Source organism: Leptomonas pyrrhocoris (assembly GCF_001293395.1).
Source record: "Leptomonas pyrrhocoris isolate H10 chromosome Unknown, whole genome shotgun sequence".
Classification (NCBI taxonomy): Eukaryota; Euglenozoa; class Kinetoplastea; order Trypanosomatida; family Trypanosomatidae; genus Leptomonas; species Leptomonas pyrrhocoris.
In genome coordinates this window covers 92,607-111,349 of record NW_015438361.1, presented here as the reverse complement: position 1 = coordinate 111,349, position 18,743 = coordinate 92,607, and the positions used below count along the sequence as shown (strand labels likewise).

General features: G+C 53.1%; 6 protein-coding genes across 9 annotated transcripts; all 6 read right to left on the bottom strand.

Annotated features, from left to right (window-relative positions):
- Positions 1-744: 744 nt before the first annotated feature.
- On the bottom strand, positions 745-1,999 carry ABB37_03183 (hypothetical protein; the record flags this gene model as incomplete). Its single annotated transcript, XM_015800439.1, has 1 exon — positions 745-1,999. The coding sequence occupies exon 1, from the start codon at positions 1,801-1,803 to the stop codon at positions 745-747; it is 1,059 nt and encodes a 352-aa protein (XP_015660446.1). The 5' UTR covers positions 1,804-1,999.
- A 718-nt stretch (positions 2,000-2,717) lies between these two features.
- On the bottom strand, positions 2,718-4,916 carry ABB37_03182 (hypothetical protein; the record flags this gene model as incomplete). Of its 2 annotated transcripts, none has more annotated exons than XM_015800437.1 (1): positions 2,718-4,916. In XM_015800437.1, the coding sequence occupies exon 1, from the start codon at positions 3,345-3,347 to the stop codon at positions 2,718-2,720; it is 630 nt and encodes a 209-aa protein (XP_015660444.1). In that variant the 5' UTR covers positions 3,348-4,916. The 2 variants fall into 2 exon arrangements, with proteins under 2 accessions (XP_015660444.1, XP_015660445.1); XM_015800438.1 differs by having other exon boundaries at positions 2,718-3,465.
- A 445-nt stretch (positions 4,917-5,361) lies between these two features.
- Positions 5,362-7,651, bottom strand: ABB37_03181 (hypothetical protein; the record flags this gene model as incomplete). Its single annotated transcript, XM_015800436.1, has 1 exon — positions 5,362-7,651. Exon 1 carries the CDS (start codon positions 7,000-7,002, stop codon positions 5,362-5,364), a length of 1,641 nt encoding a protein of 546 aa, XP_015660443.1. The 5' UTR covers positions 7,003-7,651.
- A 1,746-nt stretch (positions 7,652-9,397) lies between these two features.
- Positions 9,398-11,064, bottom strand: ABB37_03180 (hypothetical protein; the record flags this gene model as incomplete). 3 transcript variants are annotated; one of them, XM_015800433.1, is made up of 1 exon in its annotated part: positions 9,398-11,064. In XM_015800433.1, exon 1 carries the CDS (start codon positions 10,847-10,849, stop codon positions 9,398-9,400), a length of 1,452 nt encoding a protein of 483 aa, XP_015660440.1. In that variant the 5' UTR covers positions 10,850-11,064. The 3 variants fall into 3 exon arrangements, with proteins under 3 accessions (XP_015660440.1, XP_015660441.1, XP_015660442.1); XM_015800434.1 differs by having other exon boundaries at positions 9,398-10,973; XM_015800435.1 differs by having other exon boundaries at positions 9,398-10,950.
- A 531-nt stretch (positions 11,065-11,595) lies between these two features.
- Positions 11,596-14,439, bottom strand: ABB37_03179 (putative mitochondrial hypothetical protein; the record flags this gene model as incomplete). Its single annotated transcript, XM_015800432.1, has 1 exon — positions 11,596-14,439. Exon 1 carries the CDS (start codon positions 14,257-14,259, stop codon positions 11,596-11,598), a length of 2,664 nt encoding a protein of 887 aa, XP_015660439.1. The 5' UTR covers positions 14,260-14,439.
- A 2,690-nt stretch (positions 14,440-17,129) lies between these two features.
- On the bottom strand, positions 17,130-18,488 carry ABB37_03178 (hypothetical protein; the record flags this gene model as incomplete). The annotated part of the gene is made up of 1 exon (XM_015800431.1): positions 17,130-18,488. The coding sequence occupies one exon, from the start codon at positions 18,486-18,488 to the stop codon at positions 17,130-17,132; it is 1,359 nt and encodes a 452-aa protein (XP_015660438.1).
- Between the last annotated feature and the right edge of the window lie 255 nt (positions 18,489-18,743).

The window sequence follows — 18,743 nt, the reverse complement described above, 5'->3', positions numbered from 1 at the left end:
ACGGCCGCTGCATATTTGACGGCTTGCTCTTTTAGCACACAGTTCGCAACGCTTGCTCAAATCGCACCGCAGTTATATAACTTGGTGTCGTTGTTGTTGTTGCTTTTTTACAGCAGACCTTGACGCTTTGCGCGAGCGGAAGCGAGAAAGAGAAAAAAGAGGGAGGTCCTGTCAGCTTAGATTTTATAGTTTTTTGAGCAACAGGCGACAACATCGCCACCATGTTTTGCTTTTGCTCCTACGCCTCGCTCGCTTACCACTCCAACGCCGGCTCCTCACGCCGTTTTTTGTCGCGATTGTTGCTGAAGAGGGGAGGGGAAACAAAGGTGCTGGCCGCTAACAAACCAGAAACAAAGAGGACACAGTTATTAGGGGTGTTTTCCCTGCTCATGGAAATGGACATCGGTCGCAACGTTGCGTGTGTCTATTGCCGGCGCGTTTAGAGAGTGTGCTGCGATGCGGCAATGATAAAACAATGCGGGCATGTTCCATTACGCGAAGAATGGTTCTCCCATCCTGCGTAGCAAACTTTGATGACACGCAAGTCATCCTTCAACCAACGTGAGAGCGCTACGCACACACACACACCACCATCTTCGAAACAACAAAGCCGAGGGGGAAAAAAAGAGGAGATAAAGAAGTTGCCTCACGCATCACATATCGCGCAAAGGCAAAAGGCGGAAACACACACACACACACACAAGCACACACAAGCACACCCCACGCCCCACAACCACCGCCTTTTTAAATCAGCTTCCTCTTGACGATGATGTCCTTCGTGAAGTAAAAGGTCAGCCAAATCGTGACGGCCATCACCGTGACGACGGCGACCATTGAGATCCATATTCGCGTAAACGTCGTCTCAGCCGTGACGCGCATGCGGGCATACCGCTCCTCCAGGCGCTCCGAGGAGGTGTACAAGGAGAAAAGCTGCAGCTGCACCGCCTTCAGCTCATCAAGCTGCTGCCGCATCTGCTGCGACGTCACGACGGTATTGGTGTCGAGCAGCTTCTGCAGGTCGGTGTTCTTGTTGGCGCGGAACATCAGCCGAATCATTTTGGCGTACTCTCGATCTGCCTCGGAGGTGAAGGTGTCCGCCGCCTGCCCGTTGCCCGCCGCGTTGACCACCGGGTTGCTAAGACGAGCAACGTAGGTGGACGTAGAGTGGCTGGTGGAGGCCACCTCCAACAAGCGAATTTGCACCTCCTCCGGTGCCGCCCGATCAGCTTGCGTCGACACTCCTGACGGGCGCATGAGTCGAAAGCACGCGGCGTAGTTGCCGTCTAAGAAGCGCGCGCCGGCGCCGGTGCCTTCCTGCGTGGGTCGCACCGTCAGTGTAGAGCTGCGCGATACCTCCTCATCTTCCGTCACCTCCGGGTTGCCTTGACGGTCCTTGCCGCGCCGCACAACGTTCGCCGCGACATTCACGCGATGCAGCTCCGCCGCGTCAAACAACTTCGTCCCCACCACGTTGTCCGCCACGTCGAGCACGGCAACCGACGGGGCGGAGGGCATTGGTTTATGGATCGACACGACGACATCCGCGCGGCGGCCTACGTCGGTGACGTTGGAGTTGTAAGTGAAACGAATGACGCCGCCCAGTCCGTTGTCCAGCGCCACGAGCACGCACACGGCGTTGGCGGAGTTCTGTGACACGTAGTCTTTTAAGAGCATCTTTGAGTTCGCCGGTGGGGGGAAGTCTTTTGAGCTGAGGCGAAAGGAGAGGGCCGCGTGCGATGCGGTGGAGCACCACAGCAGCAGGAGGAAAAACCCCGCCAACAGCGCTGGTCGCATCGTTCTCATACAGCCTTTTTCTCCTTGCGCTTTATTTGGCTTTTGACAGTTTTTGTTGTATTCGAAGTGGTGGGCTGCAACTCCGGTGGACACGACTCTACAATGAACAAAGGAAGAAGAGCACTAAACGACAGCTCACAGAACGCTGATGAGCGAGGGCAACAAATATTGAAAGCGTTGTACAATACGGCTGTCGTTGCATCCTATTTGGTAATGTTGATTTGAAGAGCGGCGTGACGACGTGCAGATGAGGGAGGCAGAAAAGACGGAGCAAGAAGAAGAAATAAAACAGGAGAGAGAGTTTTGATTGTATTGCCGAGCTCCACCGATGTTGCAGTGGCGCTCCTTCCGGACTCGACAGCTCTTCAAAGACGACGAATAGCCGGTAAAAATCGTTTTTAAGAAAAGAACCCCACAAAGACGCTGCATCAAGTACGACAACAGTGATACCTTTTTCTTTTTTACTTGTTTTTGATCTTCTCCTTATCGCCGTGCATCACAAGAAATGCACTGCGCAATACATCGTTCGTTGCATTGCGATGTGGGAAGAAATGAAAATTGATGGCGCGTACAGTTTAACATGCCTCGGTGCAAAACGATTCTTCAGCTTACACTTCTCCTCTGCCAAATTTGAGGGTGAGAGAAGTCTGCGAGAGAGATCTCGTGAAAGCAGCTTCCACACCAAGTCACACAATTGAAAAAGAAGAAAAGAAACACGGTAAGCATACCATTAAGGCGCAGACGTCAATTAAAAATAAGTATAAAAAAGGCGGAAGAGTCAGCAGTGAAGACGGCATGAGCTTATTCCCTGAGTGAAGAAAGAAGGAAGCGCGTGCAGGAACATCTGCATCACTGATTCGGCCCACGTTGTACTCCGCGACCAAGATCATAGAAGGTGTCTCATCGGCCGTTGTATCTTCCCTTTAGTTCGCATCCTCCTCCAGAGGGGGCAGGTCGTCGTCCTCCTCCTCCGCACCCTCCGACGGTTTCTGACCGGCGGCAGCGCCGAATGTCGGGAGGCCGCCCGCAGGAAGTCCGGCGTGCTGCTCTGCATCCTGCTGCCCCTGCGCCGCCATGAGCTGGCTGAGCATCTCCGAGTACTGCTCATCCATCTCGTCACCGCCACCATCACCGTCGAGGCCGAAGTCACCCAGGTCATCCGAACCCGCGTCGTTGTCACCCGCGTCCTTCCATTTGGACCAGTCGATGTTGATGTTGGAGTGCTTCGTCTTCTCCTCCGTCAGCCGCGGCCACTCCACCTCGTCGTCCTCCGCCTCCTCGAGCGATTTGTGAAACTTCTTCTTGAGCTTCAGCTCAATCTGGCGCGGGCGGACCACGTGCTGACTCTCCTCAGGCGAGATCGGCGCGTAGAAGTGGAGGGTGTAGGCGTAGTGCTTGTCTTCTGGGGCTGTACAGGAAAAATAGAGCACCTTCCCCTCCTCCTTCATCTCAACCGTGACGTTTGTGGTGTCCTGCAGCGCAATCGTCAGGAGGACGTACTCGGGGCGTTGGGCCCAGCTGATGGGCGGCACCAAGGCTCCGCTGGCACACATGGCAGTCGCAACGATCAAGAAAAAAATAGAGAGAGAGAACGGTAAAAGAACAAAAGAATTGGCAAAAGAAAAAAGAACACGAGAACAGTGCAAACAAGAATAGGAGTGGGTGAATCCTGAACATTCAACCGAGGGCGTGCACACAGGGGGGAGAAATGATGTGAGGAGAAGATGAGCCGTTTGTGCACCGTATCACAGGAGAGGGAGAGGGAGTTTCACAAGGAGAAATAAGTGTGTGAAAGTAAGTGCAAAAAAAAAAAGGAAAAAAGAAAGGAAGCTTCACTTCTCGAAAGCGAAACGGAGAAAAAGGCCTAAGCTGTGGCGTCTTACACCCTTGCATAACGGGTGCAGAAGCGTTCTACAGAAAAACGCTTCTATATGAGCGTTGGCCAAAGGACTCGTTGATTTAAGGTCGTGCAGCTCCTGAAGCCAACAAACGTAATCAGTTATACGTATCTTTTAACGTCAAAAACACCACTTCTTTGATTCATTCCGGATTCATTTTAGTTTTCGACTTCTATTTGTCTTTTTTAGGTAAAAATAATAAAAAAGTACACAGAGAAAAACAACGGCCCTCCTGCATCGATGTCCAAGTTTAACTCGATACATTGCATTAAACAACTTTTTTTAAAAAGGAAGGAAACGAAAGTACCGGCTTCCACACCAGGGAGTGTTGATGTGCACCTCAGCGGGCACCGTTCACGGCTGCCATGAATACAAACTACACCTAGACAGAACTTCTTTCTCTCTCCGCATTAGCCCACGGCAGAAAAAAAAATAGAAATTTCTCCAAGAATTGCTTTAGATGTGTCCGACAGGAAGGAAGAGAGAACACGATTTACGCAATGAGAGCTTCGCCTTTTCAAAGAAGCGTTGTGCGACAGTGAAGTCGTGGCTCTTTCATCTTTGCTTTCTCCATTTTAATGTACATGCTTGCTGCGCCACGCTCCGCTTCTCCGGTGTTTTCACTCAGTCTCTGACCCGCCGGCAAAAGTAACAAGAAAAGAGAAACCTAAGAGCTGAACAGAAGCGCAGTGTAACACTCGGGGAAAAAAATGAGAGGAATTTATTGGGCATTGGTGCTTTTCACTCAGAGGTGCAATAATCGAAAAGAGTTCATCAATGCTGATGAGCCGCAGCGATAACGTGCCACCACGTTTGTTCCTGCTATGACGGAGAGAGAGCGCAAACAGGCGGTAAAGGAAGAAAAAACGGGAAGAAGTAAACAAATAAATGGCACCTCCGCGGACCTTGGACGAGGCAGCTCCGGCTGCGCCGCGCGAATTTTTTTTTTTGGAAAGAAAAGAGAAAGAAGTGTCTTCCGAATGCTGCGATGGGAAAAAAAATTTTCGACAACGACAGCCGTCAATTCTCAGCGTGAATGCGTCATTCGTTGCTGATCCTTTTCGCAAAGCTTCGTTCACGCAGTGTGTGTCTCCGTGAGTGTGTATTCAGGTGAAAGGGTGAATGCATCGAACAACATGAAGAAGCGAGGCGGGTCGGAATGAGAGCTGATCGTGCCGACGTCTTGCAGCTTGCCATAAAGCTAGAGAAAAAATCTAGTCGGCTACTCTCAGATCAGGAAGAAAGGAGAAAGGAGAAAGGAGAAAGATCAATAAAGTGCAAAACAGTGTCGTTACATCCCTGTATCGTTTTCATTTTCCTTAAAGGGTAGACGGCGTTATTTTCTTTTTGTATTTATTTTTGAACCAATTAGAACTTTACGAAAGGGAGTTTCTTGCAGGCTCAGATCGTCTGCATTTCCACCTCGTGGGGTTGGAAAAGGGGCGGGACGGTGGGAAAAAAGAAAACAGCCTTTCCTGGAAAAAGGTCAATTGGAGGGGAGAGAAAGAGAAAGGGAAAGTACACAACGCGTGGCTTTCGATTCATCTCCCGGCGATTTTTTCCTGGCGCAAGCTCTCAAGAAGAAGAGGCACCGGAAGAGGAACGAGAAAACCAAAAAAAAAGTCCAACAACAACAAAAACCGGCGGCAAAAGGGAAAAAAAGGCGTCTTCACACCTGTATGTGCTCTGCCATAAAACTCGTGGTGAAGACGTCCACGTCGCCCTGCACAAACACCGCCGTCTCCAGCGGTTCCACGCGAAGGGTGTAAACGACGGTGCCCGTCTCGGGCTCCGTCGCCGCCTCTGCCTTGCCAAGCAGCTCAATACGCGCCCTTGGGTGGAAGGCAACCTTCACCGAGGCAACCACGTCGGTGGTATCGTTGTAAAAGGCCCAGCGGTGATGCGTCTTGTCCACCAGGCGGAACAGCAGGCCGTTTCCGTGCTCCTTGAAGCACTTGTATACTTCGTCGATGTGGGGCATGATCGTTGGATCGGGATGACCGTGCGCGTACATCGGGAGCTCCTCCGGTACGGGGACGGCGGGCAGCGGCTGGGCGGCAGCGGCAGCAGCAGCAGGAACAGCAGGAAGAACAGTAGTAGCGAGTGGGGGAGGAGAGGAAGAGGCTGAGGCATCGCGGACCGCTTCCGTTCTGGGGAAGTCACCGGTGCTTGGTGCAGCGGACGTCGACGGTGACGGTGTCAAGGGCGGCGACTGCACCGGTGTGGCAGAGAAGGCGAGCTCGTAAGTGGCGGGCGTGCCTACCAAGAAAGGCACCGTCGCGAGCGGCGGCACCTCGACCGCAGCCACCACGCCACCCTCACGCTCCGTATCCGCGATCACCTGCACGCCGGGCGCCACCTGCACGCTACTAGAGTGCGGGAAGCGCATGTTCGCCGTCATGACGTACTCTGCGGTGTCGTTGTAGAAGGCCCAGATGTTGTTGTAGTCGTCCACGATGCGGAAGAGCAGCCCATTGCCGTGGTCTTTAAAGCACTTGTATACATGGGACTGGTGCGGCATCACCCTGGCATCGGGGCCGCCATGCACGTACTCAACGGGCTCCTCTGCCGTCTTTGGAAGGGCCGGCGGCACAACCGGCTCCGCAGCGAAGTCCAGCGTGTACGTGACCGGGTGGCCCTCGATAAAGGATTCTGTGGCACCGGGTGCGATGTGGAGTACACAGCTAATGCTCTTCTCCCCTGACTCCGGCGGAGCGCCGGTCACTGCCGTCTTCCCCAGCGGACGCACCTCAGCGCCGTTCGCGAACACAACGCTCACCTTCATCATGAAATCCCGCGTGTCGTTGTAAAAAAGCCAGCGAGAGGCCTTGTCATCCACGAGGCGGAAGAGCAGCCCGTTGCCGTTGTTCTTGAAGCACTTGTAGATTTTGTCGTACGGCTCCGTGGGACGGCGGTACTCGAAGGCAACATCCTTCGCCGGGGCGGCCTCGGTGCGGAATTCGAAGTTGAACCCCTTCACATCGCCCTCGATGAACGACTCCGTGTAGCCGGGCTCTACGTCCAAGGTGACCTCGGTCGAGCACGTGTCGTCTGAAAAGCCGGCCGCGTTCGGCACCACGTGCAGTGTTGCCCGCTGCAGAGGTTTGATGACGCTGCCGGGTGAGAACACGGCGTGAACGTGCATAATAACGTCGACTGTGTTGTTGTAAAAGAACCATTGCTTCTTTTCCACGTTGACGAGTCGGTAGAGGAGGTCGCGTCCTTCGAAGCAGCGATAGCACTCCTGAAAGGCGCAAAGTGGCTCACCGTTGACGAAGTGGATCGACTCCACCGGCACAAGCTCTGTCATCGCTTCGGGTTTAACTGTATGAATCGTGAGAGCGAAAACCCTTTTTTTTGTTTGTATCCTTTATATATATATATATATATATATATACCTATGCAACAAAAGAGAACAGCAAAGCAGTGGGCAAAACAATATATATATGTATGTGTAAAAACAAAAGTAAAACCTTAAGGGGGCTCTGCGACTCTTCGGCTCGGCACCCGCGTATAAGAGTCACTGTTAAAAAAAAAGAAAACAGAAGCAGCGTGGAGCCTCACCTCTGTTGGTGGTTCTTAGTTCCGGACGGTGCGTAAGTTCAACAATTCCAATCTCTCGTCTTTTCTCTCTTATGGTGTGACTTCTTTTTGACACTCAATGAATTAAAGAAAGACCAAAAAATATATACGGAGAGTTCTGCGGTCGTTAAATGGATGAAAGAAGGCGGCGCGAAGTTTTGTTACTTTCAAGCGCGCTTTTTCTCTTTCTTCTTCTCGTTTCCTCAAGAGGAAGAAGGACTCGATAGAAGTTGAAAGCCAGCCGGTTTTCTTTTCCCTTGCTTTTGTAGCCGAATTTGGGAGCCTACACACAGTTTAGTTCACAGGGTGATGTATGTACTCCTCAGCGTGCGGTAAACTTCGAGAGAGCAACGAAAACTCACATAGAAAATAATACTATGTGTGTGTGAGAGGTTCACGGTTTACGTGAGATGTCAGTGTGTTTCGATGCATAGTAGCGCCCACGCACGACGGAGAAGAGGGAAAGGGGAAAGGGGAAGAGAAGAAATAGAAAAGGCAAAACATTCCAAAAGCAAAAACCTTTACCTATTGAGTGGATTGAGGAGCGAAAGTTGTGGAGCACACATATCCCCACTAGAGAAGCAGCGACCTTTTGGTGTAGTGCAAACGAGAAGATTCCCTTTTCATTTTGTTGCCACGATCGTGAAGGGCCTCTGGAAGAACATAAAATGCACATCTATACTTCAGCGGCCTTCGCAGAAGTGTTTTTGGCTGTTTTGTTGCTTGGTTGTTTGATTGCTGTTGCATCTCGCATGTATATTCCGCGGGAGTTTGCGGCTGCTGGCCATCACTCTAACGCATAAACTTGTTGACGGTTGAAGCCGAGTGCGGTGCTGAAGCGTCACAGAAAACAGAGAGAGAGAGAGAGAAAAGAAGAGGCTTTGAAATAGAAAAACGTATAGAAACGAATCGATATATATATATATACATGCGTACTTTTGTGCGCCTCCCTGTCTCGGCGTATATCGCCGTCAATCAACGGCTTGCCATCTCGCGCTCCCCGTACCGGGTACCCCTGAACAGAGGAACGGCACATATAAGCACAAAGATAAATAGTAAACAGTAGTAATGAAGAGAACACAAAAATAGCGCTACTGTGCTCTACGAAGCCTCGATAAATAAATAAACAAAAACAAGGGGAAAAAAAAGCTCGGCCTCATAATAGTTCGCCTTTTCCACTGCACCGCTGGGCCGATCAATTCACAAGAAACACGGAAGGAAGGAATGAAAGAAAACAAAGAAAAAGGCACTGGAAAAGGGGGAATAGTACGCGACTCACCTCAGATCAACACCAACGGCGTCGACTTCCTCTCTCGCCATCTCGAGAATCTCAGGAGCACAGTCAAACGAGAAGAAAAAAAAAAACCCTGTAGCCTCTCTAACGCAAGAAGAAAAACTATGTAGGACAGGCATGCTCCGTTCCTTTCTGCCTTTCGCGTCCTTCAGCACGTTCACAACTGCAGAGAACATGCTGCTGGTGGTGGAGACACCGCGCAAGGGTGCAACAAGGTGTTCGCGTGGAAGAGGTGATATGGAAGACGTCATTGAGTACGACTCCCTTTACCACTGCTTCAGAAAAGAAAAAGAAAAAGAACAACGTTTGTCCAATGTCTGAATCCGGAGCGCTTTCCTTTCTCTTTTCGTCGTGATACAGTCGAAAAAGACACCTAAGGAAGCTAAAGAATCAGCGGATACGCCTTGTTGCAGTAGCCACTGCATCCCTTGACTTTGTCTTCCGCTGCTAACGAAATGAGCCGACCCCATATTCAAACACACTACTCTAAGTGGTTTGACATTCAACAACACAAAAACAAAAACATGAGAAATGAAAACAAAGCTTGAGAGGGATTGTAAAACAAGAATGGTTAGCGGTGAAGATGTAAACAATGACAGGAAGAAAAAGAGAGGAATGCAAAGCGCAGGGCACAGTGGGTCTTTGTATGTGCGCATCTGTGTCTGTGCGTGAACCGCTACATGGTGTCAGCTACTCCTTGTATGTCCTCACCCTCTGCCTCTTCCCTACAAGGCTCTGAGTGTGTGGGTGTCTTGCCCTTTATTTGCACTGGGAGAATCAGAAACTATGAAAGTTCAAGGAGAAAGGTATGAATACCCCCACCTCTTTTTTACTGCGCCTGAGCCGCGGCAGCAGCCCTGCGCTTGCCCGTGAACTTTGACTTGAAGCCCTTGACGCTGCCTTGGACAAAGGCCTCCGTGGAGCCCGGTGGAATGTTGACGGAAAATTCATCGCCTTCCTGCGACGTCGAGCCCAGCGGGAGCACCGCGCCGTCCGCATCAAACGAAAACGTCGCGGTGAACTCAACGTCAGCCGTGTCGTTGAAGAAGCCCCAGCGGTGGCGCTGCGTGTCCACCAGGCGGAAAAGACGGGCATCGGGCTTGTCCTTGAAGCACTGGTACACCTCATCGTAGTTCACGAGGTTCTTGTCTGGCTCGCCGGTCTGGAATTCCGGGTTCTCCTCCGGCGCGGTCTTGTTCACGCTGTCGGCCACCACAGACACCTCGTACTTGGAGGGCAGGCCGTCGATGAAGTGAACCGTCGCGAGCGGCGGCACTTCAATCGTCACGGCGTAGGAGCCGTCCTCTTCCTCCGACTCCACCACCTCCGCCCCTGGCGCGAGGGCGATGCTCGGTGAGCCGAAGAAGCGCACCTTCGGCCGCATCACGTACTCCGTCGTGTCGTTGTAGAAGGCCCACATCTGGTTCTGGTGGTCGACGATGCGGAAGAGCAGGCCGTTGCCGTTGTCCTTGAAGCACTTGTAGATCTTGCAGTTGTCGAGGTCCACCACGTTGCGGTCCGGCTCGCTGTGCTTAAACTGCACGTCCTTCGGGTCGAGGCAGTTCTCGTCGATGGGGTCGGCGTTGAAGGCCTGGCGGTACGCAGCGGGGCTGCCCTCGATGAACTCCTCGCAGTTGCCCGGGGCGACGGTGATTTGGTAGGCAACATCGTTGCCCGCGTCCTCGGCCTCCACCTCCAGCGTGTTGCCGACCGGCGCCACGTCCTCGGTGCGCGGGAAGGTCACGGTGGAGGTCATCATGAAGTCCTTCGTGTCGTTGTAGTAGTACCACTTCTTGTTCTCCTCATCGACGAGGCGGAAAAAGAGACCGTTGCCCTCGTTCTTGAAGCACTTGTACAGCTTTGTGTAAGGGGGGAGGGTGTTGCGCTGGTTCATGAACTTCACGTTCGTCGCCGGCATCTGCTCCGTCTGGAAGTCTAGCGAAAAGCCGTTGGCCTCGCCGTCGATGAAGACCTCCGTCGCCATCGGCATCACCTCCACCGTAATAATCGTCTCCTGCAGCTCTTCCTGGTCCTCCACCGGCACCGCCGTCGCTTTCGCGCGCCCGGCAGCTTTCACCTTGCTGTCGGCGCTGAAGTGCGCCTTCACGCGCATGACGGTGTCCTTCGTGTCGTTGTAGAAGGCCCACTTGTGGTTTGTGTCGTTCACAAGACGGAAGAGCAGGCCGTTGCTGTCGCCCTTGAAGCAGCGGTAGACGTGGTCGTACGAGAAGGCGGGGTGGCCGTTCTCGAACTGGACTTCCTGTGTCACCTCGTCAGTCATGATTGCGATGATAGAAATGAATAATAAGAATAAGAGTGCTTAGTGCTCTTATTGCGGTTGATATTGTTGTTCTTTTTGTTGTCTTGCTATTGTCTTTTGCTGCGGGGAATTGTGTCGTGGCACTCGCGTAAGGTGGGTGTGCGAGGGAGGGATAAATAATAAAAATGGAGAGACGAAAGGTAGATGCACCTCGGCGGGTAAGGGGAATACAAACTGGAGTAAGATGCGTACGGGCGCACGTCGGTGGGGCGGACACGCCGAAGTGCCAAAAAAGAGTCATAATAGTAAGAGTAACAGTAATAATAATAATCAGAGCGCGTTCAACACGCGGTGGTAAGAGGCATTTAAAGAAGAAGGACAAACGGCAACAGCAATGACATCGAAGAAAGGAAGAGACCTGGGCGCGAGCAGCAAGAACGCGTGCGAGCGCATCTCCTTCGACACCAGCCAAAGGGTTTCCCACTCTTCTCGGGAAAAGAGCGGAAGCCAAGCATGCAAAAAGAACAGCAGAAAAATCACTCATCAAAAAAGGCTTTACTTGCGGCATAGGCATAGTGAAGTGCGTGCATAGCAACAGCCATGTAAGCAAGGAAAACGGTCTTTCTTTTACTATTATGCAAACGGTGTAAAGGATGTCTGTGATGAAGTTAGACTACAGAGAAAAGCGCGGAAGAGGAAAAAATATATATATATATACGTCTCTCTGGACTGCTCGTGGATAAAAATAAACGTTGCCCCTCCCTCCCTCAGTTGTCGTAGTCCTTCAAGTCCCACTTGGAGAGCTGGTTCATCAGCTCCACCCGCGCTCCACTTGACTTGATGAGCTTCTCATCGATGTACCACTCCTGCCGCTCCAGCGGGCTTAATGCGAGCTTGCGCAGCTTCGAGCGGCGCCGTGTCCGCAGCTCCTGCGCAAACAGCGTTTGGAAGTTCACCGCAGCCTGCGCCGACGCCGACGCTACACCGTCTTCCCCTGCCGCCTCCTTTGCTGTCCCGCCGTCCTGCAGCGACGGCACACCATACCCGGCCGAAGCGGACGTGGCGCGAAGCAGCGCCGGTTGGTGGCCGACGGCGAGGAAATTGAGCTGCGCAGCGGCGGGCTCGTCGTAGAAGTCTGGCTCCAAGTACGAGTAGGTCGGCATCAGATCGGTCCAGTGATGGCTGGTGAGCTGGGCGGCGTCGCGGGGGTGGTACTCGTTGTACTCGAAGGAGTCCTCCCACGCCACGCCGTCCTGCTTCCTCTTCCCCCGCTGCATCATGGAAAGTCGTTGCGGCGACAGCGACGGAGAGTTGTGGCGTGCAGCCGCGCATCGACGCACCATGGCGGGGTTCTTTGTGAAGACCAACACATCCTGCCACCACTCCTTCTGGTACAGCCGTGTCAGCTGCCCTTTCCACGGTGCCGCATCAACAGCAGCAGCAGAACGAGACGATGCGTTCTGTGACGTACCGTGTTCATCTTCACCGCTCTGCTCCTCCAAGTGCTGAACACGGCGTGGATACGTCACCAGTGCCTCCTCAAAGGCGTTCAGCTGCGCAGCTGCAGACGCAGGCGAGGCTGAAGCGTGTGCCAGACACCGACGTCGAAGTACGAGGTCGTAATAACCGTCCAGCTGCGCTACGACCCAGTCAGCCAGCGACGGGCTGTTCTGCTGCTCGCCCTCGCGCAAAAGAAGATCGACATCGTACGTGCGTGGCAGCACCAACACCACGTAACCGTCATCGCAAAGAAGAGCGTCGCTGCCACGACTAAATTGGGGCTCCCTACCTGCGAGGGTTTCTCCTCCTTCTACAGAGTCGGGCAACGCCGTAGGCCGTCGTTCCGTTACGTCGCCGCGCAGCGCTTCAATGGTGTGCCGTAGTCCCGACCACGTAGCAAGCGGGCTGCGCCGACCTGCTGCAGGAACAGCATCGCATGGCAGAAAAGGAAGAAGGAGCTGCTGTGATACACCGTCGTCGGCTGCTTTGCGCAGGAGAGACTGCCACCACGACGTGCTCTGCAGCGACGCCTGAGCTCCACCGTGCGCAGAGGTGACCGGCCACACCGTGGTCGAAGCTGGGGGGTGAATGTAAACCACCTGAAAAGGGCTCCCATCCGCACTCGCACGCGATTCTGCCAGAGACGGCGCGGCGCTGTCCGCAGTGTTTTCTGCACCGAGGCGCATCCCAGTGTACCCGCGGCCTTCTTCTCGCGCTCGCCGACGGCGTCGCTCTGCCGCGGTAGCGCTTGTAGCGTCTACGTCCGCCGTGCCGCTACTGAACTGTGCTTCTTGCAGCTTCCTGGATATCTCATCGTCCTCATCGTGTTTGCGCGGCATCGGCAAGCGGTCGCAGCGGCGAGTCAGCAGCAACTGGTCGCGGCGCTTGCTGCGCTGTTCGCGGACGTGCTCGTGAAAGGTCGCTTCGGTGTTTCCCAGCGCGTGTGGATCGGCGTCGGCGGCCACCACGAGGTCGGCTCCGGCCCTCAGCAGCAGATCCGTTACATACCCACTCTGGCTGCAAACATCTAACGCACGAAAAGGGGCGTCGGTGGCAGCGGCAGCAGGCATGCGGAAGTGCGCCAACGCTTTATGCTGACGCCACACCTCCTCCGGCGGTGTGCTAGACTCCTTACCCGCCAACATCCATCGCAGAACATGCACGTACGGCATCTGCTCCGCGGTGCCCTCGGGGCAGCACAAGCCGTGCCAGGGGTGCAGGAGGTATCGCCTGCGGTAGTACGCAGCGGCGGCGGCACCACCGCTTTTTGCGTGCTCGTTCGTGCCACTGTTGCTGCCGTGGTGGCGTTGGTTGGGCCGAGCCGCACCCCAGCGCACACCGCGATGATATCGACTATAGGAGTAGAGGAGGCTGGTCAGTAGCGGGAAGGACAAGACGTCACGGTGGCCAAACGCGCTGCGTGTGGCACCTTGATCCTCGTCGATGGTCTCATTGAATGCCGCTGCGGTGGGCATCGTACTCGGCACACTCGTCCACACCCACTCCTCCCACTTCTCCAACAGTGTGCCCGCTTCGTTGTGCAGTTTTTCTAATGTGTTGTCTTCGTTTGTGTGCTGTCTCGGGACGCCCGCGAGCTCCGCTAAGTACTGCGGAAGGTCGTGAATTTCTTCCGCTGCGGCGGGCAGCAGCACGAGCTGCTCCACTGCCCGCCACCACTCCCTTGTCACCTGCACGTACGCCGCTAACGAGGTAGGCTGCCGTGTGTGGAGCATCTCGGCCAACAGGCAGCTTGCATGAATATGTGCATCTGCGAGCGTGGAGTGCAGCACCGGGCTGGCAGGCGTGATTTGCTGTACGGGAAAGGCAGCACAGAGGCGGCGAGAGGAGACGCAGGCCAACGTCGGAGCACACCGAGGCAGCGCCGACCACCACAAATGGTCTAATGCTCGATGCGACTTCAGTCTTCGCATTCTCAAGAAATAAATAAATAAATAAGAGGCTACGCGTGAGCACCAGCGAAAACAATGTCGCTTACCTCCAACTATATACTGTGGGTGCCCCAGAATATGGCGCGAAGGAAAGCGTCGCTCTCCTCAGCCCTCGTAGCACGAAGTTGGCTGCGAGTGTTGTGGCGATGGCTGGGTTGAGCTGCCCAGAATCACATGAAGAGAGGTGAGGGAGGGAGGAAGAGTGGGTAACACGCGTGATTCAAAATACAAAAACGCAAATGAAAAAACCTTCAGCTGACATGGTTATTGGGAGGAAATAGCATCTGCGTATTTACCGCTCCTGCCATACACACGCGAATGGCGGTGCGCTGTTTCAGTGGCACTTCAATGAACATCGAATCGAGAAGAGCAAACGAAAATTAAAGAAAAGAGGAGAACCGAAGAGCCGTTCCATTCCACACCTTCTACGCTAACGCCGACCCATGAAGTTGAAACCCAAAATCCTAAAGCTGCTACACGCACAGCGAAAGAAATGGGAAGGAGGAGTGTCACGTAGCTTTCAGGTAACTGGATTCAGATCAACCTTTTCTTTTTTGTTGTCCTGAGACGAGGAGACCGGTACTGAGAAGCGCCATCACAACGCATCGCTTTTGCACGCGATGCACACGTCGAAATCCTACCGCATTCGAAACGGCAGTCAAAATTTAAAAGAGGAGAAACAAAGCGTATGTCGTTGCTTACCTTTTTCTCTTCAAATATTTCAGAGTTGAGAGATGAAAACGGAGCGAAAAGAAAAAAAAGGTCTTGGAGGATTCATCCCTGTATGTTTGCTTTTCAGACATGTGCTTAGTACATTATTATTCTTACTCCTACCGCTAGTGTAATTATTATGAAAGATAACGGGTCTTCTTCCCTTTCGATGTCAGCATACGTACAGCCAGCAAAACAAAAAGCTCGAGTGAAAGAGTAGAAGGAGTTCTTGACACTCCTTAAAATATAAATCAAAATCAAAAAACAGGAGAAAAAAAAATATTGTGTACGTACCCTGCTCGTTACATGGGCTGCTCTGCCAAAAGAGTAGATGATGCATCTATATATTTTTTTCCCTTTCTTGCTTTTCAAGTGGAAAAACTCGCCGATGCGCAGGAGGAGCCGCTTTCAACAAAAAAAGGAGAGGGAGATGCAAGTACGAACCCATTTAATAACTTAACCACAGCTGAACAGTGATTGCGCAACTTGAGCGTCGCTATCATCAGCTGCACACTGATCAATTAATGGAGGTTCCCACTGGAAGACAAGCCCAACCTCATCTTCCCGAAACTTATTAGTATTTTGTTATTATTCTGCTATGATCTTCTCGATAGGCGTATACGAAGAAGAGAAGAAAGGGGAGAAAAACGTGTTAAACGTAGCTGTCGTCTTTACGCTTCGTGTGTGTGTGTGTGTGTGTGTAGCGCACTGCGGTCGCGTCTACGACACAAAACAGCATGTGTACAGCGATAACGAGGGAGTATAACATATATATTCGTGCGCTCTGAAGAGAGAAGAAGAAAGGGAGATACTTTTTGAAAGTAAAAGACAAAGAGTAACAGGAACGTTTGAAAAGAAAAAAAGGGAGGGGGAGGCGCCAAGCGCGGAGAGAGCGCAACGACGATCAATGAGATGCCCACTACAGTGGGGATACGGATCTGGGAGTAGCAAAATGAAAAACAATGGAAAATACCACAAAGAATAAGAAAAAAAAAAGCGATCAAATGTGGTACCTTCTACTCGCTTAGATTCTCAGCAGCGTTAGAAAAGGAAGGGGGAGAAAGGCACAGTAGCGGGGCCGCACACTGATCGCACAAAGAGGCGGTGGGGGAGGAAGAGCTGTACAGGCATCTGATCAAACGAAAGAGACAAAGAAAAAAAGAGCAAGCAACGTTGTCGGTATTGGGGGAAACGCTCACCACCCCTCAAGACACACCAGTTGCTACTAGTGCTGTTACTTCAGCAAATCTAAATGACATAGTAGCACGCAAAAAAAAGAAGGCAGTAACTTGAAAAAATATGAATAGACTTTTAGCGTCTTCATAGACACCCAGTGCGCACTTGCATGGTCGCATCCATGCTGTTAACAAAAACAAAGTAACATTATTTTCTTTATTTAAAAAAATGGGAGATGCACGCTGACAAAAAAAAAATAGTGGGACCGTTTATAGAAGACACTCAAAGATTCATTCAAAAGAAAACCAGAGCGACACTATAAAACCCACTCCCACTACCACTTCTCTGAGAACCCAACGTGAAGAGAGTGGCAGGGTGTGGGATCGGACAGAGTGTAGCGGAAAGCGACAAAGAGGGGGAGGGGGAGAGACCCAGATGGGAGTAATTAAAACAGGAAAAGGCGGTGGATGAGAAATTTTTAAATTCTTCTTCTACTCAATGAAATAAGAAAGAAGCACAAACGGCATCGTGAACAGTTGAGAGGACAGAAACACCAGAAAAAAACAATACTAATAGCAAGGACAAGGACAAGGACAAGGACAAAATTTTGATGAGCGTGAAAAACGATGATTGTAATCTACACGAGTATATGGATCGTCATCCTAAGAGCCACTTGTGCGTCTTCTCCCGAGATGGACGTTTCCGGCGAAGTTGATGGACAAGAGAACAACATACATCATTATTATTTGATGGAATATCTTCTGCTTCCGATATTTGAAAGAAAAAAAAAGGTAGAATGAAGTCGCCTGTCTGATTCATAATGTAGTGGAAATATTGAAGATAAAAATAACAACAGAAATATCTTTAAAAGAAGAAAAAAAAACGCATCGTCAGCGCAATGAGAGAAAGCGAATAACAATCATGAGAATAACCTTTAGGATAATCTGCTGCTAGGCCTTGCGTGTTCAGCGGTCTGCGAAGACGCCAGACCACGAAGCATGCAAGTGGGGCGACCAGTAAAATGCCGGTGCATCGGGAGAAACCGTTGTCGTGCTCTTACGCTTGCCGCTCTCCCGGGCGCTGTCCCGCCCACAGCCGCTGTTCGAGCGCGCCTCCGAGGTGGGTGAGCCCAGCGTGACCAAGAAAGACCCAATAGAGCCGCACGGGCTCGTGAGGGAGTAGCTGTGGCTGCGTCGCATGGCGGAGATGCGATGGACGCGCTTCGCCTCCCAGCTCCCTCCCACCGCCGGCCCGGCCGCATCGTACGCGACGCTGATGGACGGCGACCGCGGCGACAGGCCGTAGTAACAGGAAAGGGGGCGGTCGAGCAGGGAGGACGGCGTGCCATCCGCGTAGTGGTCCAGCGCGGCAGCCGAGGCCGTCTGATCCTTCGCTGCCATGGTCGTCCTCGTGGTGGCTGGTGCGAGTGGTTGCAGGGAGGCCGCGAGTGGGGACCGCAGGAGAGACGTCCGCGCCCACCCGTCCCGCGACAGACACGGGGAAAGGGTCTCCGTGACCGCAGCGCGTGCCGGCACAGCAGCCTCGCGTGCACCACCCCGAAGGTCATCGCTGAAGCGAGACGTGTCGTCGTCACCGTCGTCCTCGTCCGGCCCTGACACGACAAGTCCATTTGCCGGTGCAGGGCTGATGAGAGCCTTCGCGTACTGGTCTTCGCCGTCGTGATCCTTCTCTTCCGTCATCCCTACAGCAGCAGGAGGAAAGGGAAGCGGCGCGGTGTTGCGCCCTGCCTCTGATTGGGCCGGTGAGAAGCAGGGCCATATGGATGGGCACAACGCCAGTGTGGTCGCCGAGTGTACATTCACCGTGGACGTCACGTCACGCACGCTGGGTGGCGAGTGTGTCGCAGCCGCATTGGTGGCGGTGGTGACGTGCAACGTCGACTGGCGCCGCCGCCTCCCCGATGTAGCACGACGAGGAAAAGCAGGGGGCTGTGCGACGGTCGTCTCCGCTGTGTCGGAAAGCGGCGTGAGATCGTTCCACATCGGTGTGTACTCCTGCCTTTCGGCATCTTCCTTTTGCTGTGCACGGTGGCAGGCGCCGCGCTCAGCAGTACGGTCGGGGTTTACGCACCGGCTCGTCCGCAGTCCTGCCACACTGTGTGCCTCCACGTAGCCATCGAAGGCCGCAGCGGTGCCCGCAGTCAAGGAAGCAGGCGTCGTGGAGTGCGGCGCAGCGATCGCCGTGTCTATCGCCGGACGTGTGCGGGAGAGGGGGGCGGGTGTAGTCGGCTCCGCGGCACCCTGCTGAGAAGCACGATCCGTGCAGAAGAGCGGGCTGCAGACGTTTGTCGGGCGATGCGACATACCGCACCAGTGCTGTTGGTGTTGGTGTTTGAATACGGAGCTGAAAGCGCGGGTGCGTGTGTGGATACGTCGCGATAATGGAAGTTGCTCCACGCCAGCCTTCGCCACGTATGAATGCTGGCCTTGAAGAGACAAGATACGAATGAAGATGGCACCGGGGGGTGAGGGGGAAGAGGAGAAGCACATCCTTTTTTGTATGGGTGCGTTACGAGACGGAAATGTCTCACTCTTTCGGTTGATGCTTTCATTACGTTG